General features: G+C 40.9%; 1 protein-coding gene across 1 annotated transcript in view; it reads right to left on the reverse strand.

Moving 5' to 3' along the window:
• Positions 1-5,224: 5,224 nt before the first annotated feature.
• Positions 5,225-26,998, reverse strand: part of LOC120031779 (chemokine-like protein TAFA-5) — a 150,622-nt gene continuing 128,848 nt past the window's right edge. Inside the window, exons 3-4 of the mRNA XM_038977599.1 lie at positions 15,173-15,300; positions 5,225-5,233 (exon numbers count right to left, since the gene is read on the reverse strand). Coding sequence (XP_038833527.1) covers positions 5,225-5,233; positions 15,173-15,300 — 137 coding nt within the window. The remainder of the gene's footprint in view (positions 5,234-15,172; positions 15,301-26,998) is intronic.

Below are 26,998 nucleotides of genomic sequence, written 5' to 3' on the forward strand. Positions count from 1 at the left end.
TGACTTTTTCTGCATTTTGTTGTTTCACAACCTGAGTTTAAAATGGATTAAATTGTCACTGGCCTACACACAATACCCCATAATGTCAAAGTGGTATTAAGTTTTTGGAAATTCTTACAAATGTATTAATGAAAATCTGAAATGTCTTGAGTCAATAAGTATTCAACCCCTTTGTTTCAGCACTCCAAAATATGTTCAGGAGTAAAACTGTGCTTAACAAGTAATAATAATTTGCATGGATTCTCTCTGTGTGCAATATTCGTGTTTAACATGATTTTTGAATGACTGCCTCATCTCTGTACCCCACACATACAATAATCTGTAAGGTCACTCAGTCAAGCAGTGAATGTATAACACAGATTAAACCACAAAGACTAGGGAGGTTTTCCAATGCCTCGCAAAGAAGGGCTCCTATCGGTAAATGGGTAAAAATGAAAAAAAGCAGACATTGAATATCTCTTTGAGAATGGTGAAGTTATTAATTACACTTTGGGTGGTGTATCAATACACCCAGTCACAACAAAGATACTGTACAGGCATCCATCTTAACTCAGTTGCCAGAGAGGAAGGAAACCGCTCAGGAATTTCAGCAAGGACAATGGTGACATTAAAAAAGTGTGTGGTTGTGTTAGGAGAAAACTGAGGATGGATCAAGACTAATTACGTAACTGACAGAATGAAAAGATGAAAGCCTGTACAGAATAATAATATTCCAAAACATGCATCCTGTTTGCAAAAAGGCAAACTAAGGTAATACTGCATAAAACATGGCAAAGCAATTAACACTTTGTATACAGAGCAAAAAGTTACATTTGGAACAAATCCAATAGAACACATTACTATGTACCACCTCCCAAATGTTCAAGCATAGTGGTGGCTGCATCATGTTATGGGAATGCTTGTAATCGTTAAGGACTGGGGAGTTTTCTGGAAAAATGTTTTACGTAATGGAGCTAAGCACATGCAAAATGCTAGAGGAAAATCTGGTTCAGTCTGCTTTATACCAGACACTAGGAGATGAATTCACCTTTCAGCAGAACAATAATCTAAAACACAAGGCCAAATATACACTGTAGTTGCTTACCAAGAAGACAGGGAATGTTCCTGAGTGACCAAGTTACAGTTTTGACCTAAATGTGCTTTAAATTCTATGGCAAAACCTGCAAATGGTTGTCTAGTAATGATCAACAACCAATTTGACAGAGCTTGAAGAATTTTGAATAAGAACAATGGGAAAATGTTGCACAATCCAGGTGTGGAAAGCTCTTAGAGATTTACCCAGAAAGAGCTGTACAGCTCTAATCTCTGCCAAAGGTGCTTCTACAAAGTATTGACTCAGGGGTGTGAATACTTATGTAAATTAGATATTTCTGTATTTCATTATCAATACATTTGCAAAACAATCTAAAAACATATTTTTACTTTGTCATTATGGGGTATTGTGTGTGAATACTTATTTAAATTAGATATTTCTGTATTTCATTATCAATACATTTGCAAAACAATCTAAAAACATATTTTTACTTTGTCATTATGGGGTATTGTGTGTAGATGGGTGAGTGGAAACAAATATATTTAATACATGTTGAATTCAGGCTGTAAAACAACAAAATGTGAAATAAGTCAAGGGGTATGAATACTTTCTGAAGGCACTGTAGGTAGTCTCCTCACACTGTTTCTAACCCTGACTCTCTTTATGAATGCAGGTTGCATATGAATACAAATTCTAATTGTTGGATATCCTAACGTTGGCTGGATTCCAATAGGAATTACAAATCACTTGGCAAGCCAGCATAATGTGACTTGAAGGTAGGATTGCAAAATTCTTGTACATTTCCTAAGCTTTACAGAAATCCTGGTTGGAAAAGGAAAGCCCTCAACTATGATTTTATGAACATCTCTTAATCTTGGAACTTCGCAAACTTACTTGCAAGGTCTGATGTGGACAGTAATATATGAGTTTCGGGCCACTGTGTTAGGGTAAAGGTAGGCCGCAAAATAAGGCCTTATGAGATATGTAATGTATTATCATAAAGACTTTCATTTTAATGATAATATACACCGAGGAACTCACTTGCTGAAAGCCACAGGACTGAAAACAAACTAATTCTACAACCATGTCACTAACAAATACAGTCATGGATGGTAACTCTACAATTAATCTAAAAGTACAAAGGAGGGTACCACTCCAATCACAAATGGTTGTTCAACTTTAGGAACAAATCTAATCCTTTTTTTCTGAGTGTAGGTAGCATTAGTAAGTTGGCTATTTTTGCTATTCTATACAGTATCATCTCACTCACCACCTAATGTTTATGTCTTTAAGGGCTTTCAGCCCACGTAACTACAATTAGTCCGAACCTAGACATACCGTACTGTCTGAGATACATATAGGATGACTGAATCAACAGACAGTAAACATAAACAAAACATAAACCGAGACTGAGACTATCGACTGTACAGTTTGTTCTTTACAAATAATATTGTGAAAAAGCACTGTCTTGCTTTACAACTGGCTTCATTCATTTTCATGACAAGATAAGTAAAATTTACTCAGAGACTTTTCTGTTTCATCAAGACATACTGGCAGTATCTAGACCAGTGTCACGCCCTGGCCTTAGTATTCTTTGTTTTCTTTATGTTTTTTAGTTAGGTCAGGGTGTGACATGGGGAATGTATGTGTTTTTGTAGTGTCTAGTGTAGTTGTCTAGTTATGTCTATGGCTGCCTAGATTGGTTCTCAATTAGAGGCAGCTGTGGTTCATTGTCTCTGATTGAGAGCCATATTTAAGGCAGTCATAGGCATTGGGGTTTTGTGGGTAATTGTCTGTGTCTATGCTCTATGTTGCATGTGTGCACTTAGTTCATTTATATAGCTTCACGTTCGTCTATTTGTTGTTTTGTTTCGTTTTTCTTCTTAATAATAAAGAGAAGATGTATTTTTCACACGCTGCGCCTTGGTCCACTCTCTCACCCTTAGACAGCCGTGACAACCAGTCTATACGGTTCTGGTCGTATACTGTGTGTGCGTGTGTGTGTGGTGTCTCGTTCATTCCTCTGTGTGGATACAAGGCTCTGTAATGGGTGTAATAATTTAAAAACAACATACAGTATAAGACATGTCAATATAATGGGACAGAACTCAATGGCTCTTCCTAATGCTATACACATGGATTTTTTGTTTTTGCAAAACGGACTCTGGGGGCCTTTGAGCTCAAGGCGAGGAGTTTCAACACTTCAATAGAAATAGAATTGCAACACTAATATATTATATTATATTATTACCAGTGTATCTTAGTGCACACTTGTCAACACCATGCTGCAACACTATAATTCTGCCAGAATCATAAAAACAACATTGGTTAGGTTCAATGTTTGTTTTCCCGTTATGTTTTGATGCCGATTCCTGTGTTGATGGATTCATTCTGTACCTTGCTTTGTGGATAATGCCCACCATGGTTTAGAGTTGGTTGTGTAGGTTGCTCATGTCTGTAGTAATGGACCAGTGGTGGTGGTGGTGGTGGTTGGTGGTATGGGCTGAGGCTGTCTGTCATGGTCACCAATGCTCTCCTCCGCCATGGTACTGTCAGCGGAATGGAGGGCCCCCAGGGACTCCAGTCACGTCATAGAGCCTGGAGGGAAATCACAGAGAGGAGGAAGGGGAAGGAGTCATTTAGTCGTTTTCAAACCAGAGTGTGACCACAATTGACCAATAGAATTGGAGCAATATGCCCCACAGGTCAAAAGCCTACTGTGCAGCTACCGTAAAGAATAATACAGTAACAAAAAAATAAATCGATGTGAGATCTCTCTACAAATTTTCCAAACCATGAAATACTTTTCAAAATGAAGGAGGTGACACGTGTGTGTGTGTGTGTGTGTGTGTGTGTGTGTGAGAGAGTAAGTGTGTGGGTGTGTGTGTGTGTGTGAGGGTATGTGCCTCTTTCTAGCTCATGGTTTGAATCATGCACGGCTCCTCCATGCAGTCTCAGGGAGGGAGGCTTGGCGGCGGTGGTGGCTAATGGTTTGCAGCGGCTGAGTCTGTTTGCATGGCAGCCGGAGCATCTGTCCTCTCTGCAGTGATTCTGTTCAAGCCTCAACTGGATGTGTCCTGCACGGCATGCCAGCCATGTGTGTGTGTGTTCTGTCGTACCAGCCGTGCCCAAAGGGATCAATTACACAGCAAGGCAAGGCAGGCCGTATCGTATCAAACCCTGCACTACCAGCACCACACCGCCGGGAATCATTCCAGTATACACAGCCTATAGTACTATACAGCCTCTCTAATGAGTTAGCTAGGACTGGGACTATGGATGATCCAAATCCAAGGGATGCGTTACACACTCTGTTCAACACAGTCATACAGTATAAATACACTCTTAGAAAAAAGAGAACACGTTTTTTTTCCCCTAAGAGGGTAGTGTGTGCGAATATAAACCAAAAAAATGTATTCCCATTCAAAATAATTTTTGCCCTAACCTCTAAACCTGAACCTAATCATAACCCTTAACCTCACCTTAACCTCAAAATGCTAACCCTAAAACTAAACCTAACTTCTAAATCTAACCCTTAACCCCGATTGTAACTCTAACCCTCATTGCAACCCTAACTCCTAAGCCTAAAAAATATTTTTTCCTTGTGAGGTCCGGCGAAGTGTCACAAATGTTTTCCTTGTTTACTTTCCCTGTGTGGACTACACACACACACACACACACACACACACACACACACACACACACACACACACACACACACACACACACACACACACACACACACACACACACACACACACACACACACACACACACACACACACACACACACACACACACACCAATTAGATATCACGAAATTGGGGTAAAAAAAAAACACTGTGGGATCATCCTTTCCTCACCATTTTCTCAGTCCTAACACACTGAGTCCTTCACTTCCTTGATTAGCAACCTCTCCACACCACGTCTGCTGCTGTGAAACAGCCCTGATTACAGTGTGGTGCATAATCACAGGCTTTCTCTCAGTGGATGCCACCGACACCACTCTCTATTATGTAGTTAAATACCCCAATCAGGAGCGAGCTAATGGATTCACTGATTAAATTCATCAACTGCCACTTAAGAGGCTACCCCTCTATGTATGGTATAATCAGTGTGTGTGTGTGTGTGTCTGTGTGTGTGTGCGTTTTAGTTTATTAGGATCCGCATTAGCTAATGCACATGTAGCAGCTACTCTTCCTGGGGTCCACACACAACGCACTGTGACAGTTAAAGACATAGGTATAGTGTGTTCGTGTGTGTACGTGTGTACGCGTGGCTACCCCTCCATGTATGGTAGAATCAGTGTGTGAAGACGAGAAGTGGCAAGTGCCTTTTAGGCCGACAAAAGAAAGTGTGTGTGTGTGTGTGTGTGTGTGTGTGTGTGTGTGTGTGTGTGTGTGTGTGTGTGGGTGTGTGTGTGTGTTCGTGGTGTTAAAGAGTTTTCACTGAGTCAGAAGGTTCAATTGAGACGAGCCTCATTCTCAATTTTTTGGACTCAATGTTTGTTCTAAATGGAACTTAAAGTCTGAACAAATCTTTGAGAAATTAGTTGGATAACACGTGAATGTTTTGGTAAAGCTTTGAGGGATAGCGTTTAGCTGAGGAAGTGTTACATGAATGCGCATGGCTTGGATATGCTGTATACTGCGCTGTTGTATTCACCTCAGGAACCACTGCATGGTGTTCCCAAAGAAGTTTTCCGCCAGGAGAAAGCAAGTTCATGCATTTATCACTTCCTGCCAAGATGAAATGTTCTCTTGAAAACCGCAGCCTTCTCACAAAGGTAAAATGGTCCAGAACCATGAAAGACAATGGCCACAACCTGATGTGTTCCAATTTGAAAAAATTGTATCTGTCAGACTGATGGAATCAAGCTTTTTCTTCCCCCTTCTTGTCTCTCGCTCTCTCTCTTCCTTTGCCTTCTCCCAAACTCCTTTGAATTGTTTATCCTATTAAATTGTCAAGCAATATTGTCAGATATAACCTAAGGTGATTCTTCTCTTTAACTTATTTTTCCCAGCATGCATTTGTTCCCTGTGATGAGAAAGAGTGAAAGAGAGACAGTTCTCTCTGTTTTATCTGCCAGTACAATGGAGGAGACAATAATGTGAAGCATCCACAGAGAGAGAAAGAGAGAGAGAGAGAAAAAGAGAGAGAGAGAGCAATAAGCAATTTAGCTTAAAGAAATTTAGCTGAAAGAAGGTATCAAGGATGACTGCTGAAACTAATATTATATCACCATCAGAGAGATGTCTCTGAAATGCAGTTAACCATGTTAGACATTAGCGTGTGTGAGAAATACACATTTAAATCCTCTGTGGGGGTATTGGGGTAGGTACAGTACTTAGTGATTGCTAAATTGGACTTTCATTGCATCATGTAGGTCTTATGGTTAAAAACAACGTTGAAAATCAGGTGTCTATGTTAAACAGTTTTGTTATATTTCAGACTTCTGTGACTCTATATATGCCATGATACAGATGTCTTCTTTTTTAAAGCCCATAACCATGTGTGTGAGGTGTGTACTTTTGTTTCAAAGTAGATTTGTTTAAGACTACCAATAATCACTCTGTGTGAACCTGATTTAGCCCACTGAAGGACAAGTTACTTCACCCTAGATTTACATGAAGAGGGGCAGAGTCTGGGAGAGAGTGATTGGCATAGCCTTTTTTTCTATTTTTCTACGCTCTGCAGATGACAAACTGAACTGCCATTTCTGATTAACCATCAACATCCACACACACTGTGAACCACAAAAAGCCTCTAGGCCTCAGAAAGGATCAGAATAGGCAGTATCAAACCAAACAAAAATGATGCATCAATGAGATGGTTGGATTTGAAGAAAAGTTATAGTTTTGACCACATTATTTACATTTTTTAAAGCCTTAAATTGGCAGGCCTCAAAGGAATTGAGTCACTATATACTGTAAGCTTGGTCAAAAGCCCCAGTGCCTTGTCTGTCTATGTTCACAACCAGCACCTGGGAGATTGACTGTACATGTCACAGAGGCAAGCAGACAGAGAGAGAGAGAGAGAGACAGGCAGGTAGGTAGGCACTAGAAAGGTGGATAGGCAGGCACGTAGTTAGGCAGGCAATCACGAACCCACGCGCACACACTACACACACACACACCCAGCCAGTGCATCACTTCACATAGACAGCTCGTCCCTAGCCAACTATGGCCTCTGACCGTCCATTTGACGTGCAATATGGAGCAGCCATGAATACCTGTCATCTCTCAGCCTCTCGGAGCCAACATCAACACAGAAACACACAAACAGCCTTCTTACTTGGTTCCCAACCTTCTCTCTGTACCTCACATCTGTCATACACAACAGACGTATAGCTCGGGAATTCTCTGTGTGTTAACGTCTACAGTATGCAATGCTATAAGAGGTTTGTGGGGCTCAACTTGCGATATAGGGTAAGAGAGAGACTCGATAACGAACTGTATCAATTGGATGTAACTCTTTGAAAATGCTACACGGATATGAGTCACGGCATTGGCGTGACTCGGCGCATCTCTTCAGGAGAAGGAGTAAACAAGTTAGACTCAGCTGATGACTTAAATATGACAGATTAATTAGTGATGGGGCCTACGCTGGTCAGAGTTCACGAAGGGCGGGTGGGGAGGCAAATTGGGGAGAGAGAGACAGCTGCGTAACAAATGTGCCCAAATGAACAGTATTAAATTACTAATGAGTGGAGGCAGGATAGTGTTTGCGACACAGGGAGAGAGGGAAGCGACGGTGGGTGTGTGCACTGCAAAACTTTTCCCTGTAAATTTACAGCATTATACTGGCAGCAGACATGCCAGCTAAATGAATGAATACATTAATTGGATTCATTGAGGGGAGTCAGGGTTTGTATTTTACAGCATTTTACTGTAACTGCATGGGATTGGTGCAAGCAGGTTGGCTGCTAGGTAATGTTTTTTCATATCACAGCATATCAAATATATACAGTATATATACTGTTCAAAAGTTTCGGGTCACCTAGAAATGTCCTTCAAATTGATCAGAAATACAGTGTAGACATTGTTAATGTTGTAAATGACTATTGTAGCTGGAAACGGCAGATTTGTTAAATGTAATATCCACACACGTAGGCAAACAGAGGCCCATTATCAGCAACCATCACTCCTGTGTTCCAATGGCATGTTGTGTTAGCTAATCCAAGTTTATCATTTTAAAAGGCTAATTGATCATTAGAAAACCCTTTTGCAATGATGTTAGCACAGTTGAAAACTGTTGTGCTGATTTTAAGAAGCAATAAAACTGGCCTTCTTTAGACTAGTTGAGTATCTGGAGCATCAGCATTTGTGGGTTTGATTACAGGCTCAAAATGGCGAGAAACAAAGACCTTTCCTCTGAAACTCAGTCTATTCTTTTTCTGAGAAATGAAGGCGATCTCATGCAAGAAATTGCCAAGAAACTGAAGATCTCGTACGCTATGTACTACTCTCTTCACAGAACAGCGCAAACTGGCTCTAACCAGAATAGAAAGAAGAGTGGGAGGCCCCAGTGCACAACTGAGCAAGAGGACAAGTACATTAGAGTGTGTAGTTTAAGAAACAGATGCCTCACAAGTCCTCAACTGGCAGCTTCATTAAATAGTACCCGCAAACCACCAGTCTCAACGTCAACAGTGAAGAGGCAACTACAGAATGCTTTTCTTTAAAAAACAAGGACATGTCTAAGTGGCCCCAAACTTTTGAACGGTAGTGTATATACACTGTACATCAAATATGTATGAATAACTTACACTTCTAGATGCCTTAAAGTAGGCTTCCAAATTTGCAGTGCCTACAGCGCAAAACATAGCAAATGTATTGACACTCGAATCTGTCACCTACACACATTTTGTTGTTTGAAAGCTACTAACACATATTAGTTAAATTGGTACAGCACTCTCACTCATGGGTGTAACAAAAGTAGCCTCTTAGAAGGCATGCCTCAAAATATGTTAATGACCCCAAAAAAACAATACCATGCAACCACTAGGGGTCAAAAGTTTTTTTGTGATCCAGAAGTACGGTACACTGTAATCCCCAAGGCATTTTTAAGTCAAATATGTATAGTAAGTTGTAATCAAAGTCAATGAAATTACTACTAAAAGGTTTTTGTGGTACTGACTCAAAACTAAATGAGAATTCACACCAACTACATTTTTTAAAGATATAATGACAAATTAACTTGCTCTACTTCAGGTGGATTTTTTGGGAATTGTTTTTAATAAATGTGTTTTTGCATGTACAGTTGAAGTCAAAAGTTTACATACACCTTAGCCAAATACATTTAAACTCAGTTTTTCACAATTCCTGACCTTTAATCCTAGTAAAAATGCCCTGTCTTGTTAGGATCACCACTTTATTTAAAGAATATGAAATGTCAGGATAATAGTAGAGAGAATAATTTATTTCAGCTTTTACTTCTTTCATCAAATTCCCACAATCAATTAGTATTTGGTATCATTGCCTTTAAATTGTTTAACTTGGGTCAAACGTTTCGGGTAGCCTTCCACAAGCTTCCCACAATAAGTTGGGTGAATTTTGGCCCATTCCTCCTGAAGGAGATGGTGTAACTGAGTCAGGGTTGTAGGCCTACTTGCTCGCACACGCTTTTTCAGTTCTGCTCACAAATCACACATTTTCGATAGGCTTGAGGTCAGGGCATTGTGATGGCCACTCCATTACCTTGACTTTGTTGCCCTTAAGCCATTTTGCCACAACTTTGGAAGTATGCTTGGTGTCATTGTCCATTTAGAAGACCCATTTCCACCAAGCTTTAAACTTCCTGACTGATGTCTTGAGATGTTGCTTCAATATATCCACATAATTTTCCATCTTCATGATGCCATCTGTTTTGTGAAGTGCACCAGTCCCTCCTGCAGCAAAGCACCCCCACAACATGATGCTGCCACCCTCGTGCTTCACGGTTGGCATGGTGTTCATCGGCTTACAAGCATCCTCCTTTTTCCTCCAAACATAACGATGGTCATTATGGCCAAACAATTCTATTTTTGTTTCATCAGAGCTTTGTCCACATGTGCAGTTGCAAGCCGTAGTCTGGCTTTTTTATGGCGGTTTTAGAGCAGTGTCTTCTTCTTTGCTGAGCGGCCTTTCAGGTTATGTCGATATAGGACTTGTTTTACTGTGGATATAGATACTTTTGTACCTGTTTCCTCCAGAATCTTCACGAGGTCCTTTGCTATTGTTCTGGAATTGATTTGCACTTTTTGCACCAAAGTACGTTCATCTCTAGGAGCCAGAACGCGTCTCCTTCCTGAGCAGTATGATGGTTGCGTGGTCCCATGGTGTTTATTGTTGCGTATTATTGTTTGTACAGATGAACGTGGTACCTTCAGGCGTTTGGAAATTGCTCCCAAGGATGAACCAGACTTGTGGAGGTCTACAAATTTTTTTCTGAGTTCTTGTATTTCACCTTTATTTAACCAGGTAAGCTAGTTGAGAACAAGTTCTCATTTATAACTGCGACCTGGCCAAGATAAAGCAACGCAGTGCGACACAAACAACAACACAGAGTTACACAACTAAACAAGCATACAGTCAATAACACAATAGGAAAAATAATCAAGTCTTTATACAGTGTGTGCAAATGGCGTGAGGAGGTAAGGCAATAAATAGTCCATAGTAGTGAAGTAATTACAATTTAGCAAATTAACACTGGAGTGATAGATGAGCAGATGGTGATGTGCAAGTAGAAATAATGGTGTGCAAAAGAGCAGAAAAGTAAATAAAAACAATATGGGGATGAGGTAGGTAGATTGGGTGGGCTATTTACAGATGGGCTATGTAGAGCTGCAGCGATTGGTTAGCTGCTCAGATAGCTGATGTTTAAAGTTAGTGAGGGAAATATAAGTCTCCAGCTTCAGCGATTTTTGCAATTCGTTCCAGTCATTGGCAACAGAGAACTGAAAGGAAAGGCGGCCAAAGGGGGTGTTGGCTTTGGTGATGACCAGTGAGATATACCTGCAGGAGTGCGTGCTACGGGTGGGTGTTGTTATCGTGACCAGTGTGCTGAGATAAGGCAGAGCTTTACCTAGCATAGACTTATAGATGACCTAGAGCCAGTGAGTCTGGCGACAAATATGTAGCGAGGGCCAACCCACTAGAGCATACAGGTCGCAGTGGTGGGTGGTATAAGGGGCTTTGGTGACACACGGATGGCACTGTGATAGACTGCATCCAGTTTTCTGAGTAGAGTATTGGAAGCTATTTTGTAAATGACATCGCCGAAGTCGAGGATCGGTAGGATAGTCAGTTTTACGAGGTATCTTTGGTGGCATGAGTGAAGGAGGCTTTGTTGCGGAATAGGAAGCCGATTCTAGATTTAATTTTGGATTGGAGATGTTTAATATGAGTCTGGAAGGAGAGTTTACAGTCTAGCCAGACACCTAGGTATGTGTAGTTGTCCACATATTCTAAGTTAGAACCGTCCAGAGTAGTGATGCTAGTCGGGCGGGCGGGTGGGGGCAGCGAACGTTTGAAAAGCATGCATTTGGTTTTATTAGCATTTAAGAGCAGTTGGAGGCCACGGAAGGAGTGTTGTATGGCATTGAAGCTCATTTGGAGGTTAGTTAACACAGTGTCCAAAGAAGGGCCAGATGTATACAGAATGGTGTCGTCTGCGTAGAGGTGGATCAGGGAATCACCTGCAGCAAGGGCAACATTGTTGATATATACAGAGAAAAGCGTCGGCCCGAGAATTGAACCCTGTGGTACCCCCATAGAGACTGCCAGAGGTCCAGACAACAGGCCCTCCGATTTGACACACTGAACTCTGACTGAGAAGTAGTTGGTGAACCAGGCGAGGCAGTCATTTGAGAAACCAAGGCTGTTCAGTCTGCCGATAAGAATATAGTGATTGACAGAGTCGAAAGCCTTGGCCAGGTCAATGAAGACGGCTGCACTGTACTGTCTTTTATCGATGGATGTTATATCGTTTAGTATCTTGAGCGTGGCTGAGGGGCACCCGTGACCAGCTCGAAAACCGGATTGCACAGGGGAGAAGGTGCGGTGGGATTCGAAATGGTCAGTGATCTGTTTATTAACTTGGCTTTCGAAGACTTTTGAAAGACAGGGCATGATGGATATAGGACTATAACAGTTTGGAACTAGAGTGTCTTGGCTGATTTCTTTTGATTTTCCCATGATATCAAGCAAAGAGGCACTGAGTTTGAAGGTAGGCCTTGAAATACATACACCCTTTACTGAAATGGTTGTTCCAATTTAAATGGCTTAGGTAGCTTCCTCTTAACCCTGGCAGTCATTATGAATAGAGATTGCGGGTGAATACAATTTGTAGCTGTAAGCCTTAACACTGGCTAGATTCCAATAGAAATTACACATCACTGCAAAGCCAACATAATGTGATTTACAGAAATCCTGGTTGGAAGGTTAACCTTTCACGAGTATCTATCCCGGATCCGGGATCACCCCCCACCCCTCCCACACTGATTAGCATCGCTAGCATAGCGTCACAATTAAATAGTAGCATCTAAATATCATTAAATCACAAGTCCAAGACACCTAATGAAAGATACAGATCTTGTGAATAAAGCCACCATTTCAGATTTTTAAAATGTTTTACAGGGAAGACAAAATATGTAAATCTATTAGCTAACCACGTTAGCAAAAGACACCACTTTTCTAACTCCATCAGTTTCTTACTCCATCAGGTGCTATCACCAATTCGGCTAAACTAAGATATTGATAGCCACTAACCAAGAAAAAACCTCATCAGATGACAGTCTGATAACATATTTATGGTATAGGATAGGTTTTGTTAGAAAAATGTGCATATTTCAGGTAGATATCATAGTTTACAATTGCACCCACCGTCACAAATGGACTAGAATAAATACATAGAGCAACGTGTTTACCTAATTACTAATCATCAAACATTTCGTAAAAATACACAGCATACACTAATCGAAAGACACAGATCCTGTGAATACAGACAATATTTCAGATTTTCTAAGTGTCTTACAGCGAAAACACAATAAATCGTTATATTAGCATACCACATATGCAAACGTTACCAGAGCATTGATTCTAGCCAAAGAGAGCGATAACGTAAACATCGCCAAAATATATTAATTTTTTCACTAACCTTCTCAGAATTCTTCAGATGACACTCCTGTAACATCACATTACAACATACATATACAGTTTGTTCGAAAATGTGCATATTTAGCCACCAAAATCATGGTTAGACAATGACAAAAGTTGCCCAGCTGGTCAGACAATGTCGTGCGCCATATTAGACAGTGATCTAGTCGTATACATAAATACTCATAAACGTGACTAAAAAATATAGGGTGGACAGCGATTGATAGACAATTTAATTCTTAATACAATCGCTGATTTACATTTTTTAAATTATCCTTACTTTTCAATACAGTTTGCGCCAAGCGAAGCTACGTCTAACAAGATGGCGTCATAAGCGATTAACATTTTTCGACAGAAACACGATTTATCATAATAAATTGTTCCTACTTTGAGCTGTTCTTCCATCAGAATCTTGGGCAAAGAATCCTTTCTTGGGTCTAATCGTCTTTTGGTCGAAAGCTGTCCTCTTGCCATGTGGAAATGCCAACTGCGTTCGGCATGAACTGGAAACCTGCCCGGGCTTCAAAGTGTCTCAGAAATAAATGTCCCAAAATGCGCACTAAACGGATATAAATTGCTATAAAACGGTTTAAATTAACTACCTTATGATGTTTTTAACTCCTATAACGAGTAAAAACATGACCTGAGAAATATTACTGGCTACACTAATGCTTGGAAAAAGAGCAGGTCGGTGTCCACCGCGCGTCCGGCGCATCTGGAAAAGAGTTCCTACCTACAGGTTTTTTTCATTTATAGTGGCTGTGATTGCGCAATCGATACCATTCAAAGCGTCATCACGTAAAGGCATCCAGGGGAAGACGTAAGCAGTGTCCGTATCCTGATAGCGTTCACAGTGGCCTTTAAACTGACTCCAGATCAGGGGCCAAAATGTGTGAAATCTGACTCCATGTCAGGGAAATTGCTGTAGAATGAGTTCTGTTCCACTCAGAGACAAAATTCCAACGCCTATAGAAACTAGAGAGTGTTTTCTATCCAATAATAGTAATAATATGCATATTGTACGAGCAAGAATTGAGTAGGAAGCCGTTTAATCTGTAATGCAATTATGCTAATGAGAAAACAGCACCCCCTGTAGTCGCAAGAAGTTAATTTTACTATTTTCTTGTAGAAAATAGTAAAAATAGAGAAAAACCTTTGAATGAGTAGGTGTGTCCAAACTTTTGACTGATACTGTATATCTTTTTTTTTAAACTAAAATTGCCTGATATTCATTCGTCTCACCTGACAGCATGAGGTTGGTGCATGAAACTGAACATTTAAATCTACAGTAGGCAAAGCTATTACTGTAAAGAAATACAGTATGTTAGAGTAATTTTTACAGGAGGCTTCCAGTTACAGTTAACAACCGTATTTTTCATCATTTTACACATAATGCATTGCAATCTAGAGCATTAATTCTGTAAAACATATTTAAGGTATTTTATTGTGCATTCAACAGTGTTTTACTGTTGTCGTACAGTGTGTGCGTGAGTGAAGCAAGGGACAGAGGATGCTTTCTCTCCCCAAAATACCTGCCGTGAAGATTCCATCCGCTCCAGTCATTAGCTTTAAGAAGGAACCTTAATTCAAACTAATTACGAACGATGAACAGGTGAACAAGCCACTGTGTTGTTGAGGAGAAGTAGGAGGGAGGGGAGAAGCATTTTAGGTACGCTTGCTTAGGTGTACCTGGCTGGGGTTGGATTCATTAATATGAGCATTCTGCTGTCTGCTGCCAGCTAGTGTAGCTAACTCTGGGATGGAACTGTGGAACTGTTGGGAGCTAACCACAGCTTGTGGTGTAGTGGGTGAGTGAGTGAGTGAGTGAGTGAGTGAGAAAGGGTTCACACTGGGTTAAGGATACACATTAGTGGTTGATGGAATTACAATTGACATTCCTACTCAAGTTAACATTCTAGTAATTCTAATTCCAAGGAGTTACCCCCATTATGTGCTTTCAAACATAGTGATAATGAATATACATTCTGTAAATAAAACTCACCGTAGTGGTTTTGACTCTGCCTCCTGGTTGTGTACAAGTCCATCCAGTTTCCTTGATTAAAAGGTCACAGCCCTCATCGTCCAGACATGGGACCATCTCACACCACTGTTTGGTCCGGACGATACTAGCTGTGGAGTGAGTGAGGGAGGGAGAAGAGAGATGGCGAGAGATAGGGAGAGAGGAGAATGGAAAGGGAGAAATAGAGAGACATGGTTAACCTCATTTCGGAGGAGTCAAAACACACAACTCTCAGTGTTTAAAATAATAAGCAGGTATTTACATTATTTTCAGAATAATAGCATCTGAAAATAATGTAAATACCTGCTGATTGAGGCACTAAAAATAGTTGCCTTCTGGATATATTGCAAGAGTACATGATCTACCAAATAGTTAGCACACAGAGCCAGAGTACTATCAAATATTCTGGATTTGTCACGCCCTGACTATTGAGAACCTTTTTATTCTCTATTTTGGTTAGGTCAGGGTGTGAGTAGGGGGATGTTCCTATCTAGGTGTTTTATTTCTATGTTGGCCTGGTATGGTTCCCAATCAGAGGCAGCTGTTTATCGTTGTCTCTGATTGGGGATCATATTTAGGCAGCCATTTCCCCACTGTGTTTTGTGGGATCTTGTTTTGAGTTAGTGCATGTTGCACCGCTTATGTTACTGTTCGTTGTGTGTTTTGTTTTTGTAAGTCCGTCTCTCCACACAGCCGTGACAGGTTTACTGAAATCCGCTAGACTCGCTCAACCTACAGGTGTAAATCTTATTTTGATCACCATGTTGCAGGATAACTTTCCTGCAGTGTATTTGAGGTTAAAAAAGGCTTCTGAAGTTTGTCATTTCCACATTAAAATGTCAGACTTGAAAAATGTATCAACTCCTTCAAAAATCTCCAGAAATTAGAATCCACATAATAATTAACATTTCCTGTTGCTGCAGGATTATTTTACTGCTTTAGCAAACTGGCTCAAATTAAGATCCTACATTTGTACATCCAAAATATTATCATTGATTAGCCACAGAAATTGTTGATTTTTCTACATCAGCCTTGTCTGGAGTTGTCTGAGTTTGTGATGATGCACTTCTGAAACATGTACATGGGCAGAAAAGTGTACTTATCCTTATCCAGCTTGACTGTGGACGAATCAACAGATAGAGTACGGACTAATAATAAAACTTCTTCTGAAACCAACCAAACTGGCTGTTAAATCCCAGAGCTTTGTATTTGAGGTAGGCTCTTTGGTGTAGGGACTCATCATAAGCAAAAGTCTAATTTTAAAAAGTAGGACACAGTATTCCCACACCTGCACGCCTTCAGACAAATGGCACCCTCAACTAGCCTTCAGAGAGAGAGAGAGAGAGAGAGTTAGAGAGGGAAATAGAGAGATAGACATCTATAGAGAGAGAGATTTATTTCCCATCTGCAAATGAGATTGTGAAACAATGGGAGACGAACGAAACACAGAGGGTGAATTCTTGCAACAAAATACAGTGGGGAGAACAGTATTTGACACACTGCCGATTTTGCAGGTTTTCCTACTTACAAAGCATGTAGAGGTCTGTAATTTTTTATCATATGTACACTTAAACTGTGAGAGACGGAATCTAAAACAAAAATCCAGAAAATCACATTATATGATTTTTAAGTAATTCATTTGCATTTTATTGCATGACATAAGTATTTGATACATCAGAAAAGCAGAACTTAATATTTGGTACAGAAACCTTTGTTTGCAATTACTATATAACTACGATATAACTACGACAACATAACCAACAAAAACGGGTCACAACTCCTGCAGCTCTGTCGCACGCTGGGTATGTACATAGTCAATGGTAGGCTTCGAGGGGACTCCTATGGTAGGTACACCTATAGCTCATCTCTTGTCAGTAGCACTGTTGACTACTTTATCACTGACCTCAACCCCGACTCTCTCAGAGCATTCACAGTCAGACCACTGACGCCCCCATCAGATCACAGCAAAATCACAGTCTACTTGAACAGAGCAATACTGAATCATGAGGCATCAAAGCCAAAGGAACTGAATAATTTTAAGAAATGCTATAGATGGAAGGAAACCTATCAAAAAACATTTAGGCAACAACAAATTCAATCCCTTTTAGACAACTTCCTGGACAAAACGTTCCACTGTATTAGTGAGGTGTACTGTAAACTTTGCAGTAAAAACCTAAACAGTATATTTGGCCTCTCAGCTTCCCAATCAAATCTAAAAAATTCTAACAGAAAACCAAAGAAAATTAACAAGAATGACAAATGGTTTGAGGAATAATGCAAAAACCTAAGAAAGATGTTGAGAAACCTATCTAACCAAAAACATAGAGACCCATAAAATCTAAGCCTACGCCTTCACTATGGTGAATCACTAAAACAGTACAGAAATACACTATGGAAAAATAAAGAACAGCGCATCAGAAATCAGCTCAATGTAATTGAAGAATCCATAGACTAACCACTTGTGGGGAAATTGGAGAACACTAAACAAACAACACAAACAGGTATCTATCCAAAACGGAGATGTATGGGAAACCACTTCTCCAATCTTTATGGCCCTAAAACAAAGAACAAACAGCAAAAATGTATACAAGATCAAATATAAATCTTAGAATCAACTATTAAAGACCATCCTCAATGATGGTATTCTCAAAATTCTCTACCACAAATTCCAATTGGCTATACTTAAACTCTTTAACATCATCCTTAGTTCTAGCATCTTCCCCAATATTTGGAACCAAGGACTGATCACCCTAATCCACAAAAGTGGAGACAAGTTTGACCCCAATAACTACCGTGGGATATGCGTTAACAGCAACCTTGGGAAAATCCTCTGCATTATCATTAACAGCAGACTCGTACATTTCCTCAGTGAAAACAATGTACTGAGCAAATGGCAAGGTGGCTTTTTACCAAATTATCGTATGACAGACCACGTATTCCCCCTGCACACCCTAATTGATGATCGTGGACTTCAGGAAAGAGCAGAGGGAGCACCCCCCTATCCACATCGACAGGACAGTAGTGGAGAAGGTGGAAAGTTTTAAGTTCCTCAGCATACACATCACGGACAAACTGAAAATGGTCCACCCACACAGATAGCGTGTTGAAGAAGGAGCAACAGCACCTCTTCAATCTCAGGAGGCTGAAGAAACTTGGCTTGTCACCTAAAACCCTCACAAACATTTACAGATGCACAATCGAGAGCATCCTGTCGGGCTGTATCACCGCCTGGTAAGGCAACTGCTCCGTCCTCAAACGCAAGGCTCTCCAGAGGGTAGTGCGGTCTGCACAACGCATCACTGGGGGGAAACTACCTGCCCTCCAGGACTCCTACAGCACCCGATGTCACAGGAAGGCCACTGCCTGTTCACCCCACTATCATCCAGTAGGCGAGGTCAGTACAGGTGCATCAAAGCTGGGACCGAGAGACTGAAGAACAGCTTCTATCTCAAGGCCATCAGACTGTTAAACAGCCATCACTATCACCGAGAGGCTGCTGCCTACATACAGACTTAAATCACTGGCCATTTAATAAATGGATTTAATAAAGGTATCACTAGTCACTTTAAATAGTGCCACTTTAATAATGTTTACATACTCTACATTACTCATCTAATATGTATATACTGTATTTTATGCCATCTACTGCATATTGCCTATGCACGGCCATCGCGCATCCATATACATATTCCATCCCCTTACATTGTGTGTATAAGGTAGTCGTTGCGAATTTGTTAGATTACTTGTTAGATATTACTGCGGAACTAGAAGCACAAGCATTTCACTACACTCGCATTAACATCTGCTAACCATGTGTATGTGACCAATAACATTTTATTTAATTTATTTTGGCAAACAAACAAACCAAAACAAAGGCTAAGTCTTCTCATGCTTTGATTTCAAAAAAGCTTTTGACTCATATTGGCATGAGGATCTGCTATACAAATTGATGGAAAGTGGTGTTTGGGGAAAAACATACGACATTATGAAATCCATGTACACAAATAACAAGTTTGTGGTTAAAATTGGCAAAAAAACATACACATTTCTTTGGGGTGAGACAGGGAGGCAGCTTAAGCCCCACCCTCTTCAACATATATATCAATGAATTGGCGAGGGCACTAGAACAGTCTGCAGCACCGGGCCTCACCCTAGCAGAATCTGAAGTCAAATGTCTACTGTTTGCGGATTATATGGTGCTTCTGTCCCCAACCAAGGAGGGCCTACAGAAGCACCTAGATCTTTTGCACAGATTCTGTCAGACCTTTGCCCTGACAAAAATAATGGTGTTCTAAAAAAGGTCACGTTGCCAGGACCACATATACAAATTCCATCTAGACACCGTTTTTCCCTAGACTACACAAAAAAACTATACATACCTCGGCCTAAACATCAGCGCCACAGATAAATTCCACAAAGCTGTGAACGAGCTGAAAGACAAGGAAATAAGGGCCTTCTAACATAAAATTTGACATACCAATTAGGATCTGGCAAAAAATACTTGAATCAGTTATAGAACCCATTGCCCTTTATGGTTGTTAGGTCTGGGGTCTGCTCACAAACCAAGACTTCACAAAATGGGTCAAACACCAAATTGAGACTCTGCATGCAGAATTCTGCAAAAATATCCTCCGTATACAATGTAAAACACCAAATAATGCATACAGAGCAGAATTAGGCCAATACCAAAATCCAGAAAAGAGCTGTTAAAATCTACAACCTAAAAGGAAGCTATTTTCAAACCTTCCATAACTAAGCCATCACCTACAGAGAGATGAGCCTGGAGAAGAGTCCCCTAAGCAAGCTGGTCCTGGAGCTCTGTTCACAAACACAAACAGACCCCGCAGAGCCCCAGAACAGCACCACAATTAGACCCAACCAAATCATGAGAAAAGAAAAAGACAATTACTTGACACATTGGAAAGAATTAACAAAACAACAGAGCAAACTAGAATGCTATTTGGCCATAAACAGAGAGTACACAGTGGCAGACCCAAACTGACCCACATTTCAGGAAAACTTTGACTATGTACAGACTCAGTGAGCATAGCCTTGCTATTGAGAAAGGCTGCATTAGGAACACCTTGCTCTCAAGAGAAGACAGGCTATGTGCACACTGCCCACAAAATTAGGTGGAAAGTGAGCTGCACTTCCTAAACTCCTGCCAAATGTATGACCAAATTAGAGACACATATTTCCCTCAGAGTACACAGATCCACAAAGAATTTGAAAACAAAATACAATTTTGAAATACCACAGTCTGCCATCACGGCAGCAATATTTGTAACCTGTATGCCACAAGAAAAGGGCAACCAGTGAAGAACAAACACCATTGTAAATGTATTTTCCCTTTTGTACATTAACTATTTGCACATCATATGACATTTGAAATGTATTTATTCTGTGTACTGTCATTTTTGGGGGGGTTTATTTCACTTTTGTTTATTATCCTCTTCACTTGCTTTGGCAATGTTAACATATGTTTCCCATGCCAATAAAGCCCTTACATTGAAATGTAATAGAAATTGAGAGAGAGAGAGAGAATTGATGCAATTTCAATGTTATTTTGTGTATCACCAAATTAGCTTGAGATGATTTTACTGCAACACTGCTCACTGCATCCAAAGTGCTTGACGCAGGCGTTTCAAAAAGCTGTCTGTCAAATATAAGCCTCCTGCCCGCTCAGTCTGTAATTTCAAACATCCTGGTAGTTAGTCATGAGAGAAAAAGTAATTTTCAGAATGACTGTTTAGGACCTTTAACACTGTCAGTGTTGCTTTAACACTGTCAGTGTTGCTTTAACACTGGAGAATTTGCTGTGTGACTGTAACTTACAGAGGTCAGCTTGAATTTCTATTAGAATCTAGCATAGATCATAGAAGCAGTTCCCTCCTATTCATGAGACTAGATAACACAAATGTACTCTAAAAAACATGTTCTGTGAAGCTTTACAATGATGAATGTCATTCTAAGATTAAACAACATTGCAAAACACTCGTGATTCTCATTGCCACATTCTGCAATCAATTTAATTAATGTTTTATTTCTGAATTGTTCCATTGCAATAAGAACCACACTGTAGCTATTTGTATCAACACAAACAACACTTGAACCCAACTCAGCAACCAAATCAGGAGTGTCGTAACATAACACGCCTTCAGACAAAAGGCCTAATCAGTCCTAATTGTGGATCTAATAGAGAAATGTTGAGCACGAGTAATCAATGCTCAATGGGATCCGCTTCAGGCCTGTATTCAAACGAGCGTCTCTTTCAGGCCTGTATATTGCGTCGCGTCTCTTTCTCTCCCTGTGCTGTGGTTGTTCACACAATGACCACACAAGAGCACTCAATTATGCCCCTTGACAGGCTTCTCTTGCCTTACATTCACATTCATGCACGCTCGCTCACACATTCTCACTCAAACTCTACATTTAAAAAAGAAAATTGTACCTATATTTAAATAGACATGTCAGTTAAGTACAAATTTCTATTTACAATGACGGCCAAAACCGGCCAAACCCGAACGACGCTGGGCCAATTGTGTGCCGCCCAATCACGGCCTGTTGTGATACAGCCTGGATTCGAACCAGAGTGTCTGTAGTGACGCCTCCAGCACTGAGTTGCAGTGCCTTAGACCACTGCGCAACTCAGGAGCACAACATTTTGGGCCCCCGTCAGCCGCTAGCAGTCATAGACAGATAAATCAATCCCACGCAAAACGCGGAGGCGCTGTTCATGATGGACACGTTTCAGGAGAAAAAGTCATCGAGCTCAGCCCTCGGAGGAAAGAAAAAAAAAGAGAAAGTGAGAAAAATTGAAAAATGTCCATTCACTGTGAAATGGGAAACCTGTTGGGAGTTTTTCTCAAGGACTCGCCAAGACAGACGACCCTCAATTGATAAAGACATGGTGTGTCTGGTGTGTGTCCTAAATGGCAACCTATTCCCTACAAATTGCACTACTTTTGATAAGAGCCCTACGGAAAAGGGTTCCATTTGTGACACCGCCATTGGTACTGTTGACTAACCCCATTCCGTACAAATTTGCACAACCGTGGCATTCTAACGAGGCTGTACGTTCAATTGTGACGTGTCATGACGTAACGTACAGCACGCACAATGCAACTCATTCTGTGTCGTGCAGCCTCTCTTCTCTGGCAGACTAAAACAAGAAAGGGATGTGGTAAGGGGGGATACCTAGTCAATTGTACAACTGAATGCATACATTTTTTGCGTCATCATTGCAAGCCATCATGACTCTCAAAAGCCGTGACAGCCGCTGTTTACTTCTGAAGAAAACTTTAGCGCCGCCCTAAACACCTGATTCAAATTCGACACAAACCTTCAAATAGGTATGTAATGACACATTATATAAACTCTTTATAGTGTTTTATTTCAATTTTACAGGTGATAAGTTGGACAGATCGGGTGGAAAAAGACTTTTCCCACCCAACATATCTCCTCTTTTCACTATCATGCAGTAGGTTTCGCTTCCCCACCCACCATTTCCCCACCCACACGCACCCACGAACACAGGCACAACACACACCACACATCACTAGCAGCTCATTGAGCCATCTGAAAACATTTGAATCAGATTCAGCCTGCATCTGTAACACCCTCCACATGTCATGATGCCATTCATTCTACTGGCATTCCTGTGTCGTGTCTTTGGCTATGGCCGGATTAAGTGATATGACATTCTGAAAAATAATTTCTCTGTAATTAATATTACCTGATTAAGCTAATCATGTAAATGTAATTAACTAGAAAGTCGGGACACCACGAAAGAATGTTTATAGAGCTGTTATCTTCCGAATAAACTCTTAAAGACCTGGTAGTCTTTTACATCAGTAGCAGTCAATTATTAATCGTCACCTTATTCAGTCTATTGTGAAAGTTGTAAATTCTTGGTTAACAAGTTGAATCAGCAATACAAAATTTGGTTTAATTATTTATTTACTAAATACCTAAACAATCACACGGAATTACACACACCCAGGATGGGTCATACAAGAAAAACGTCCCTGGTGGACGGAACCGTTATGACGGCTGGTTACACAAAGAGAGGGGGTTGGGCTTGAATGAAAGAGCGGGAAGACTGAGGAACAAAAAGGCTTTCATTCAAGCCCAACCCCTTTACAAAATAAATGGTCTATTGATTCTGTATCCTCACAACAAAATCTGCAGAGCTTCAATGATTTTATGCCCCAAATATGGTGACAAGAATTCTATATAATAATTTTAGCTGAAAAGCACGAAGTCTTGAATCTTGCGTTGTTTTATATATCAACTCATATACCCTGTACCATGGAATCGGTACATCAAAAATCTCTTCCCAACTATTTTGCAATCTGTATGGCACAGTTGTCAAGGGCAAGCGGTGTTATGAAATAAAAACACTCCCCCAACACTCCCCTCTTCCCAGCCCAGTCCAGTAGATGTCATTTGGTTGAGGGAAGGTATCTGTGGATGAGTTCATGTGGCGGTAATAAAAGGTGGAATAACATCATTACACCCACGGTGGGACACTGTGAAATGGTATATCACACTTATGTCAACCAGCCTGAGAGAAGCTGAGATGATAAATCCTGGCTAACATAGAGAGAAGACGTGATGAGAGAGGGAGGGCCTGGAAATGCTGATCTACCAAAGCCTGCGATAGGATGGGGACGGATACAGCAGGAGTCTCTGTACTGATGCTAGATCTGCTCACATAATTATAGCTAGGAACCATCTATTATAGCTGATAGGGCCAGCATCAGCGGTTAAAGCCTACATCTGGACTGTTGCTGATGGTGTACTACCAAAAATAATGTTTCAAGATGTCATGGCTCTCTCCGTCTTTCTGTTATCTGTGTCTTTGTACATCACACACACACTGACTTAAATACACACAAACATCTCTTAGTTGTCCCTTTTTCTGAATCCATGCCCAAGCCTTCAACCACTCCTCACCATCAATAGGGTGCCATTTGGGACAAACCCAGTATCTCACTCATTATCTACCACGCTCCTATGCTATGAGCATGACACACTCATCCAATATGTGTACGTGTATTCCGTTTGTATGTGTGTGTATGCCTACAGTATGTGTGTGTTATGTGCATGCATGTGTGTGCGTACATCTTCGCGCGCGTGTGTTCAATGGTCTACGTGTGCGGGCTTTCTTTCGTCTGTGTGCTCAGACTGACTGTGCATCAGGAATAAACATAAATCCTAGCTTTGAAATTAGCCACAAGCGTCTCTCTCTCTCTCTCTCTCTCTCTCTCTCTCTTTGCTGTCTCTCTGATTTGCATATGATTATTCCACCCATTTGCTGGCTTAATGAATGTCTCGTGTTAAAACCTGCAAAGACTTTTAAAGCCTGAGGTTGTACAGCATTGAATTTGTGTCCTAAATAGCTCCGTCACTCACGAAGCTTCGAGAGGCTGTGATAACGAGATAGCATGCCGACACACATAACAATAATCCTTGTTTTCCTATGGGTTTAGTGGTGGCCCACGCGTCCCTGGAAAGGTGTTTGTGACAACTTATGATCTTAATAAATATGTTATTATCAATGATATCAAGGATATGAAATACTGTATGGCGATATTGTGTGCAATAAAGGAAGACTGAGAAATGCAGGCTATATTATAAGATTGTTACTGGTCATATTTTTACTAGGAATTTAGTATTGACCTTACTGTATGACATACTGTATGTATAGGTTGGTTATTGCATACAGTATGATGTAAATGTACTATAGATGTTAGTGGTTCAATATCCAAAGGTTTCGTTTCAAGCCTTTGGAACATTTCTACAATGTAGCATAGCACAGAGTTTTTGTAGGTGCCATTTTGGTCCATAATTGGCAGTTCTTTGACATGCCAGAGCTCATGGTGTCTGCCAGTGCCCACGGCGTGTGTGTGTGTGTGTGTGTGTGTGTGTGTGTGTGTGTGTGTGTGTGTGTGTGTGTGTGTGTGTGTGTGTGTGTGTGTGTGTGTGTGTGTGTGTGTGTGTGTGTGTGTGTGTGTGAGCAGGGATGTGAGGTCTTCAGTGATATCGTACACTTGCAGATGTGCTCTGACATCCCCCCCCCCCCCCCCCCCCCCCCCCCTCCAAACACACACGCACACACATAGCCTGAAGATGCAGTAAGCCAGAGGAGGGAATGTCAACCTGAACAGGAGTCTTCGCCGATGGAGATCATTTAATAATAACTCCGGTCTGCTGGGATCTCCGTCACTACATATGCACCTGACAGACAGCAAGCCCCGTCGGCTGCTCCTTCCCAAACATTGAAAGATTTTGCCATTCAGTTTTTTTTATTTTATATATCAAGCCATTATGTGTAATGCGTTATACATACTTTTATGCTCAGAAAGAAATATAATAATATATACAGTACCGGTCAAATGTTTTAGAACACCTACTCATTCAAGGGTTTTTCTTTATTTGACTATTTTCTACATTGTAGAATAATAGTGAAGAAGACATCAAAACTATGAAATAACACATATTGAATCATGTAGTAACCAAAAAAAAGTGTTAAACAAGTCAAAATATATTGTACAGTATATTTGAGATTCCTCAAAGTATCCACCCTTTGCCTTGTTGACAACTTTGCAACCTCTTGGCATTCTCTCAACTAGCTTCACCTAGAATGATTTTTTAACAGTCTTGAAAGAGTTCCCACATATGCTGAGTACTTGTTGGCTGCTTTTCCTTCACTCTGCGGTCCAACTCATCCCAAAGCATCGCAATTGGGTTGAGGTAGGGTTATTGTGGAGGCCAGGTCATCTGATGCAGCACTCCATCCCTCTCCTTGGTCAAATAGCCCTAACTGTCACGCCCTGATCTGTTTCACCTGTCTTTGTGATTGTCTCCACCCCACTCCAGGTGTCGCCCATCTTCCCCATTATCCCCTGTGTATTTATACCTGTGTTTTCTTGCTGTCTGTGGCCAGTCTGTCTTGTTTGTTCAAATCAACCAGCATTTTGTGTCTCAGCTCCTGCTTTGTCCAGTTTCTCTTTTTCTCTGTATTTTTTACCCTTGCCTGTCTTGACCCTGTACCCACCCGCCTGACCCCTCTGCCTGACCCTGAGCCTGCCTGCCGTACTGTACCTTTGCACCACCTCTGGATTATCAACCCCTGCTTGCCTTGACCTGTCGTTTGCCTGCCCCTGTTGTTACAATAAACATTGTTACTTCACACAGTCTGCACTTGGGTCTAACCTTGGTACCTGATACCTAACACAGCCTGGAGGTGTGTTCTGGGTCATTGTCCTGTTGAAAAACAAATTATAGTCCCACTAAGCGCAAACAAATGGGATGGCATATCGCTGTAGAATGCTGCGGAAGCCATGCTGGTTAAGTGCTCCTTGAATTCTAAATAAATCACTGACAGTGTCACCAGCAAAGTTCCATCACACCTCCTCCATGCTTCTCGGTGGGAACAACACATGCGGAGATCATTCGTTCACCTACTCTGCGTCTCACTAAGAAAGGGCGGTTGGAACCAAAAATCTCCAATTTGGACTCATAAGACCAAAGGACAGATTTCCCATCGGTCTGATGTCCATTGCTCGTGTTTCTTGGTCCAAGCAAGACTCTTCTTCTGATTGGTGTCCTTTAGTAGTGGTTTCTTTGCAGCAATTCGACCATTAAGGCCTGATTCACGCAGTCTCCTCTGAATAGTTGATGTCGAGATGTCTGTTACTTGAACTCTGTGAAGCATTTATTTGGACTGTAATCTAAGGTGCAGTTAACCTGTTTGGGCTGCAGGGGCAGTATTGAGTAGCCGGATAAAAGGTGCCCATTTCA

This window comes from Salvelinus namaycush, chromosome 38 (genome assembly GCF_016432855.1).
Source record: "Salvelinus namaycush isolate Seneca chromosome 38, SaNama_1.0, whole genome shotgun sequence".
In the NCBI taxonomy this organism is placed as follows: Eukaryota; Metazoa; Chordata; class Actinopteri; order Salmoniformes; family Salmonidae; genus Salvelinus; species Salvelinus namaycush.